Consider the following 9,264-nt stretch of genomic DNA (forward strand, 5'->3'; position numbering starts at 1 on the left):
TTATACTCTCCGCAAGAGTGTGAATTTGCGTGCAGCAAAAATTGCATCATCGAAATGTTAGCAGTTTCGTTGAGTGCGCAAGACCTTAATGTTTAATGAAATTAGACATTTTTTAAGAGATTTTTGTTTTAGTTAGTTATACCTTTGTTCTCATATCAATATAGATAATTGACATTAGAACAAAATATAGATAATAGATTATTGACATAAGAACAAAATATAATATAGCTGCAAGCAGCGATTACGGGCCCAAGCCGGTGGCACCGCCACCCCGGTAAAGGCAACTAAAGTTGGGGGGGGGGGGGGGGGGGGGGGGCTGTCTGTGTGTGTGCCCTCCCCTCTCCACACACACACACACACACACACAGAATGGCAGGGGGAACTCTGGCAGAGAGAGACAAAACCACATTCAAACCAAAATATCTGACTTCCTGTTGGTCAGAGCTAATGACTGTGAATTAGAAAGTTGTCCGGCTCGATGTGCACAAAATACATACCAAGTTTTGTTACTGTAGGTAAAACTAACCCCCCACTTTTGTCAAAAGCATCTTGAAAGTAACACACTTCTTGCTGCCAGTTGGTGGCGCTATAACTTTGACTCACATTAGTTACATCCATGTGATGGGCCTCTTACAGCGAACACACTGCTGAAGTTTCATCAAGATCAATTAATGTATGAAGACGTTATAACACATCGTGTTTCTCTTTTCTCGCCATAAATTTGTTTCCTCGCCACGGCCAAACCGTTCGAGATATCAAAAAGCCATCCGCAATTTAGCATCCTCAATGTCTTGACTTCATGCTGACCGAGTTTGGTGAAGATCAAATTAAATTTCTTGGAGGAGTATATAAAATTTTCATGCGTTTTCATACAACCCATAATAGCCGACTTCCTGTTGGGCTGGCATAAAACTTAGAGCACGAAAGTTGTTCGGCCCGATGAGATCTATATGTGTACCGAGTTTCATACTAATTCATGCAATATTCAGTTTGATATATGGACCAAGTTTTCGGACCCCGTTAAAGGGGGCGCTGTTGAGCCCCCCTGCCACGCCCGGGTACCAGCTTCAGGCCGGCCCTGATGGCCGCAGGTTCTGACCTGTGTGCAAAGTTTCAAGAGTTTTCGAGCACGTTAAGGGCCCCAAAAGTGCCCGAGAAGTCCCACACAGCAGAGAAAGGGTTAAAATAAAGCCCCCCCTCCTCTCTCACACACACAGACACTGAGAGAGACTGGCAAAATTCCCATCAAATCACATTCAAACCAAAATATCTGACTTCCTGTTGGTCGGAGCTAATGACTGTAAATTAGAAAGTTGTCCGGCTTGGGGAGATAAATATAAATACCGATTTTTGTTACTGTAGGTAAAACTAATACCCCATTTTTGACTAAAGGTGGCGCTACTGAGCCCCTTACCACGCCCGTTTCTGAAACTTTGCACAAGTGTACTAGGCAATAAATGTAAAGTGTCTGTCGAGTTTCATGCAATTTCAAGCATGTTAAGAGTCTCAAAAACTTTAAAAAATAATTTTAAAGTTTGATGCGTTGCCATGGCAACAGTATTTAAGATATCAATAATCCTTTCACAGGTCTACATCTGTCGTGTGTTTACATTATACAGATGAAGTTTGAAGCAAATCGGGTAAAAATAAGAGGGTGATTTTAAAGCATTTTGAAAGTGACACACTTCCTGCTGCCAGTTGGTGGCGCTATAACGTTGACTCACAATAGTCACATCCATGTGATCGGCCTCTTACAGCGAACACACTGCTGAAGTTTCATCAAGATCAGTTAATGTATGAGGATGTTATAACACACTTCCTGTTTCCAATATTCGCCATAAATTCGTTTCCTCGCCACGGCCAAACCGTTCGAGATATCAAAAATCCCCTGGCAATTTTTCATCCTCCATGTCTTGACTTCATGCACACCGAGTTTCGTGGAGATTGGTTGAATTTTCTAGGAGGAGTATTTTAAATTCCATTGCATGTGTTTTTCAGACTACCCCAAATAGCCGACTTCCTGTTGGGCTGGGGTAAAAAGTCAGAGCATGAAGGATATATGAACCGATGAGATCTATAAGTGTACCGAGTTTCATATTATTTCATGCAAGCGTGTTTGATTTATGGACCAAGTTTTCGGACCGTGTTCCAGGGGGCGCTGTCGAGCCCCCCTGCCACGCCCGGGTACCAGCTTCAGTCCGGCTCTAATGGCCGCAGGTTCTGACATTTGTGCAAAGTTTCAAGAGTTTTTGAGCACGTTAAGGCCCCCAAAAGTGCCCAAAAGGTAGTAAAATAATAATTATAAAGAATAAAGAATAATCCTTTGGAAAACAATAGGGCCTTCGCCTTTTCAAGGCTTGGGCCCTAAATATATAACTAAACTGCAGTGGAAAAGCAAGTACCATGCAGTGGAAAAGCACCAATAATGTGATTTTGCCCCCCCCCCCCCCTTCTACTTCAATGAAAGGTTAGATTTTTGCACACAAAAAATTAATGAAAGATCAAAAGGATAAACAATGCAGATTGATTTTTACAGCCATCTTTGATCAGATTTACAAGGGGTGCCCATAATTCTGACCACAACTGTAGACAACAGCAGCTGGTGATTTACAGAGTTAAAGGAAGCCGACAGATCCAGCAGAATAATAATGGATGAGTTTCAGTGACAATAGCACGGCTCTTCTTACTCCCTTCTACATGTGACTGTTCATATCTTTTTTTTCTTTAATCTTTGCAGCTAATAAGTGAAAGTTTAGTTACCGGTCACCTCAGTTGATGTCATTTTTAATTGCCCATCTTTGGCTAAGCTGACGCTAGTACCTCACGTCCGCATTGCTTAAGCTGAAATGCCTTTCAGTGGAAAAGAAGAATACTAATGAATAAAAACAAAATATGGCACCTCTTTGAAGCAGACGTGCATTTGAATCATGCACATATCCTGGTTGAAATGCTTGCCTCAGTTATTGTTGTTTCCTCAGCATATTTGCTCCAAAGTAAGGAGACAAAACATCCGTCTTTTGAGAGTCCCCGTCTATACAGTCTATATTTTTGACTGAAAAAAAGAAGATAAAGAGGAGAATTTTACAAGCAGTGTTCAGGAATTCCTGGGAAATGCGGTGTTTTTGAAGGATCTGTAACTCTTGAGGTGTGAGGGAACGGTCTTCTACCAATTTTTAATGAGAAATACTATTAATTATGTGGGGCATGTGAAGATTTTGACTTTTTTTTTTTGGCTAAACCCATTCTTACTAAGGTGTCTAAAGCTGAAGCATGGTCAAGCACCTTTAACGTCACTATTAAGACGCTTCGGTACCCTTAGGTGTCTCTTTATTGACAAAAAAAATAGCTTGACTCATTTAATTCTTTGCATGCATTTGTAAAAGTAGAAATTATTTTGTTTTATATGTATATTTACACCTATAGATGTAATTGAGCACCTAATCCCTACCCCACACTTAACCACTTCTGGCAGATGACACATGCATTTATTGCAAAAACTGACCAAAGAGCAGAATCAAAGTATTACTAAATACTTCTGTTGCATTCTAAGTCTTCTAAAGCCATACAATATCTTGGTTTTACTCACTGAAAATGATCACAGTCATATCTCATTCAATAGATAAATCCACACTTTAGCACAATCATTCATTAGACACACCAATGCCAAGCTGACGTAATGCTTCATCATACGGCAATATCTGAATGTTTGCAATATAAGGGTAACACTTTACTTGAAGAGGTGTGCATAAGACTGACATGACACACGTCATGGATATGAAGGTTTTATGCATGTTTATGACAACTGTCATTAAGTGTCATTCGCTCAATTATGAAATTTTTAATGCAAATATGACATTGAGATAACTTGACATAAACAAATACATCATAACCGGTCAGTGTCTTTGTCATGACAACTTGATATTACCATGACAACATAACCTGTCATAAACATGACATAGCAGATTAATGATCAAACTTAAGAAACTACTTAGCTTTATGGGTTATCATTACATTAAACTGTCAGGTGGTTGGTTTTGACATTGGCTGTCATGAGGACATTATAACATTTTAATGACAAACTCAATTTGCTCCCCTGTAGTTGAGGTCCAGAAAAATATTCATAACAGTGTTATAATGGCCTCATGACAGCCAATATCAAAACCAACCACGTGACAGTTTAATGTAATGTTAACCCATAAAGCTAAGTAGTTTCTTAAGTTTGATCATTAATCTGCTATGTCATGTTTGACATATTTATGACAGGTTATGTTGTCTTGGTAATGTCAAGTTGTCATGACAAATACAGTGACAGGTTATGATGTATTGGTTTATATCAAGTTGTCATAAAAACATTAAAAAAAAATCATATTTGCATTTAAAATGTCATAATTGAGTGAATGACACTTAAAGACAGTTGTCATAACCATGCATAAAACCTCCTTCATATTCATGATGTGTGTTATGTCGTGATTATGAAGGTGTCATGTCAGTCTTATGCACACCTCTTCAAGTAAAGTGTTACCAAAATGTCTAAATAGTGTAATGTAAATGCAATTAAATTTATATAATTTCATGACAATAAAATTCCCATGCCCTTTGTGTCGATTATAGTGGCGACCTTCAGCGTCTTAATAGCTAAACAAACACGCTTGACCATACTTCAGCTTTTGATGCGTTGGCAGCAGTGTTGGGGGAAATGCATTACAAGTAACTTGAGTTGTAATCAGATTACTTTTTCAAGTAACTAGTAAAGTAACGCATTACTTCTAAAATTTACAACAAAATATCTGAGTTACTTTTTCAAATAAGTAACGCAAGTTACTTTGTTTTCCCATTTATTGTGTGTGTGAGAACATGATGTTTATTGTGGTTCTAGATTAAATATGAGCATTTACTTGTCTCACTTGCACAAAAAAATAATTCAATATTCCTCAAAATGAATAAAATCAGTGAAATGCAGAATCAGAATACTATGCAAACCTCCAAAATAACTAAATATGTTAAATAAAACATAATTTTTATGCATTTAATCTCACTTTATTGACCAATGTACTTGCTTCTGACCTTCGATGATTCAGTTAAATAAGCAAAAATGACTTTAGATAGATAGAAAGGTTTGTTATTATTATTTCACTTTTGGTGTGAAAGGGTCTTTACATTTGCCCAAAAATAGAACTTTTGTGTTATAAAAAAACAAGCCCAGCCCAGGTGGGGAAAAAAGTAACGCAAACGTAACGCATTACTTTTCTAAAAAAGTAAACTAAGTAATGCAATTAGTTACTTTTTAAGGGAGTAACACAATATTGTAATGCATTACTTTTAAAAGTAACTTTCCCCAACACTGGTTGGCAGTGAGAATCTGTTGTCTATATAGGCAGCATCTTCTCATTCTGACTGAAATAGTAGCTAATAAGTGGAGATTTGGGAAAACTCAGTGTCAGCATGTTGAGCTCAGATCATTTGCAGAGTGATTTAAAGCTTAGCGTTACATTAAACAAGCTACTTTGTGGGATTATGGTTTAATCTGAATTCAGATAATCAACTTGTTTCTCTGGCTAGCAAACGTGTTTTCTCTGCTGTAGCTGTTGGAGACATTGAACTTTCTCCATCAAGTGGAAAACTATCACTCATCTTGCCAATTTCTGTAGTGCTGTGATGATAAAGTGGCAGACAGACATCGTCGAGCATATGTGCCTCTGGGAATGCTGTGTACAGTTCAGCTCACACACCAACACCTGACCTATATAGATAAAAAAGCTCTGAGTGGAGCCAGTTTGCATGAAGAGATGTCTCCCAGTGTTCAGAGGGAAGTTAATCCAGCGAATATCAGAAAGAGTTATGTTATGATTTGCATCCCATTTAAATTAATGTCATTTTATTTCAAACTAAACCAACTACAAGTTTGGGGTCGGTACATTTTTTTTGTTCGTTTTTTTAATAATTTATTTGATCGTAAAAACAGTAATATTGTGAAATATTATAATTTATAAACCATTTAAAATAACTGTTTTCAATTTAAAGAGTAATTTATTCCTGTGATCAAAGCTGAATTTCCAGCATCATTACTCCAGTCTTCAGTGTCACATGATCCTTCAGAAATCACTATAATATTCTGATTTGATGCTCAAGAAACATTTCTCATTATTATCCATGCAGTTGTGCTGCTTCATATTTTTGTGCAAACTAAATGCATTTTTTTTTTCAAGATTATTTTATGAATAGAAAGTCCAAAAGAACAACATTTATTAGAAATAGAAATGTTATGTTGCATTATGAATGTCTTTACTGTTTACTGACCACAAATGTATGAATGGTAGTGTGTGTGAGTTACTATGACGTAAGCGTGTGGTCATCCACTCAGCTCTAGCTGTGATGTATCTCAGTGACCGCATGTTTTATGATGTGCAGTGTGAAGCACTGATGGCCATGAGCGAGAGTTCAACATCGTCCGTCACAGGACTCGAGGCCGGCTGAAGCTGCTCCTCTCTGTTTGGCACGTGTTTTACATTATGCCCATTTTTGTCACCTATTTAGTTTTCATATTTTTTATGTAAATGAAAGATCCCAGATTGTGTCATGTCGTTTTTGAAGTGATTAAACTAGCAGCCTAGCTGTGGATCACTGCTTATGAGTCATAGAAGTCATAGAGGACTTTTTGGCTTATACCCTACCGGTCAAAACCGTTTCAGCTCAGTGAGTTTTTTATTTATTTAAGAAATCTACTTTAATTCAGTACTTTTAACATTAAATTGATCAAAAGGGACAGTAAATACTTTATTTAAGCTAAAAAAAAAAGATTTCTATTTCAAATAAATCCTGTTCTTTTGCACTTTACATTCATCAAATAATACTGAAAAATAAAATGCATCACATTTTCTACATAAATATGAAGCAGCACAACTGTTTTCAACATTGATAATATTCAGAAATGTTTCTTGAGCTGCAAAACATCATATTATACTGATTTCTGAAGGATCATGTGACACTGAAGACTGGAGTAATGATGCTGAAAATTCAGCTTTACTTTTAAAATATATTAAACAGTCATTTGAAATCATAATAATATTTCACTATATTATTGTATTCTGCATTTTGCAGCCTTATTTCAAAAACATTACAAAAAACATTGTACCGACATCAGACTTTTGTATGGTTGTAAATGTGAACCAGTTTCTTTGTGTGGAACTATGCAATGCGTTGCAACCTTCAGTGAGTGGAACATTTTGCATTTTTAATGAAATTTAGTGCAGTTTGTAGTCAATTCAGATAATGAATTAAGAAAAGGATTTAAAAAAAAAAACATGGCTAATATTTACTCCATTTCAGTTGTAAGGTCTAGTTGAGTGCATTGCATTGTGGGATACAGTATGCCAGTTATAATGCACATTTTAGTATGTAGTATGACATCCAAATACTCTGTGAGTTTAGATTTTTGCACTGTGTGGATTCTGTATTGTAACCATTCTAAAGCTCGTCTGTTCCTCCTCTCTCGTCAGGTGGCCTACATGCGGATGTGATGTACTGAGCTCCAGTTCACATCTCCAAACACACACACAGCGGACCAGTTTATCAGCGCAGTGTCATGTCTTATAGTCTGGAAATGCTAAATATTAAAACGTGTTTTTTTTTTTTATATATAAATAAAACCCTTTGAAGTTGTTTTGTTCTACGGTCGAATGTTCTGCATATGAGAAGGAAGTGGCCTGTGTGTATTTTTAATTGGGATTGTATCTTGCAATTTGTACCAGTGTGAATACCCATCATGCTTCATTACAAGGACATTGAACATCATTCCATGCACTCTTAAAACATGTTACTGGTACTTTGACTCGCTGTCTATCTTAGGAATGGTGTCAGAGTTCTTGAGTGTGCGGTCCAGCGAGTGACTGGAAACACTGCGTTCCCAGACGTGACCGAGTAAATGTATTCATAGAGCGTCCTGAATAAGCTTCGAGTTCACTGCGCTTAATATCGCATCGTGACTTTTCCTTTAAAAACGCCTGAATGTCATCAGGGTGCTTTGCTTTGTGTGGAATGCACATGACTTTATCTGGCATATGCATAGCAACACCCTAGAAACCTCTCACAACACTGAGTTTTGTACTGGCAAACAGAAAATGTAATTTATTGACTATTTTTAAAGCAGTCTGAAGAGCTTGAGCCCTGATCTGAATGCTCACGCTCTGGAATTCACAAACCTTCATGTTGCTCTCACTGAGAGGTACAAATTGACTATATGCATATTAATAATCAAAACAGTTTTGCCACAGGCCATAAAAACAACCATAAGATATGTGGACAAGGTTAATCTGACCACAATCTTTCTGTATGTAGTTGCATGTAAATGTGAGGATAATGCAAATTGTGTAATCTGGTCTAGAAAAGGAACGTTGAACAGGATAAACTTTGACTGTTGAATTGAAAAAGCCAAGTTTACAATAGTTTGAAGGTCACTTTAAAGAGTAAAGAGTAAAGAGTAAAGGGGGGGGGGGGGTTGGGGGGGCATTTTCAGATTTTGATTAAAGATTACGAAGCCAAAAATTTTTGACTTGCATGGATAAATTGTTCACCACAAAACGATCAATTTAGGCAAACAAAGTAAATATGGTCAATTTTGATTTTTTCGTTTATTAAATAAATTAATGCTATTATTTTGTAATTAATACTACTTATTTAGTAATAACATATTAAATTGATTAAAGGTGGCAATAAAAAGTTTACATTTTTACAAAATATTTCAGTTTCAAATGCTGTTCTTTTCAACTTTCTATTCATCAAAAATCATGAAAAAATTTATCTACAAAAATATGAAGCAGTGCAACTGTATTCAACATTAATAATGATACATTATTCTTGAGCATCAGATCATCATATTAGAATGATTCCTGAAGGACTGTGACACTGAAGACTGGAGGAATGATGCTGAATAAATATCTAATACCAAATATGTACAAATTCTTTAATCAAGATGCATTTAAATCAAATGAAAAAAAAAATCTAAATTCAGTTTTTGCTTAAAACAAGCTAAATGAACTGCCAATGTGGTAAATATTTTTCTTACCCAAATGGCAGATAATTTTGTTTGTTTTAAGCAAAAACAATATCTTATGTAATTGTACTTAAGTAAATGCATCTTGATGTAAGAATGTTTAAATATTTGGACTGGAAACAAGATAAAAAACACTAAGAAATGCATTTTTTGCAGTTCATACACATTCATAGAAAATAGCTTATTACTGCATTGCAAAATCAGGTTAAAAACAG

The 9,264-nt window shown here is 36.3% G+C and overlaps 1 protein-coding gene across 3 annotated transcripts in view; it reads left to right on the forward strand.

Moving 5' to 3' along the window:
• Nucleotides 1-8,729, forward strand: part of ube3d (ubiquitin protein ligase E3D) — a 29,612-nt gene extending 20,883 nt beyond the window's left edge. For 2 of the 3 annotated variants that reach the window (XM_079626176.1, XM_079626177.1), the window contains exon 10: nt 7,497-8,721. In XM_079626176.1, the coding sequence (XP_079482302.1) occupies nt 7,497-7,517 (21 nt within the window). In that variant the 3' untranslated portion in view covers nt 7,518-8,721. Of the gene's footprint in view, nt 1-7,496 lie in introns of all 3 variants that reach the window. The other variant, XM_079626178.1, reaches the window with a different exon arrangement.
• The last annotated feature ends 535 nt before the right edge of the window (nt 8,730-9,264 follow it).

This window comes from Phoxinus phoxinus (genome assembly GCF_949152265.1).
Source record: "Phoxinus phoxinus genome assembly, chromosome: 10".
NCBI lineage: Eukaryota > Metazoa > Chordata > Actinopteri > Cypriniformes > Leuciscidae > Phoxinus > Phoxinus phoxinus.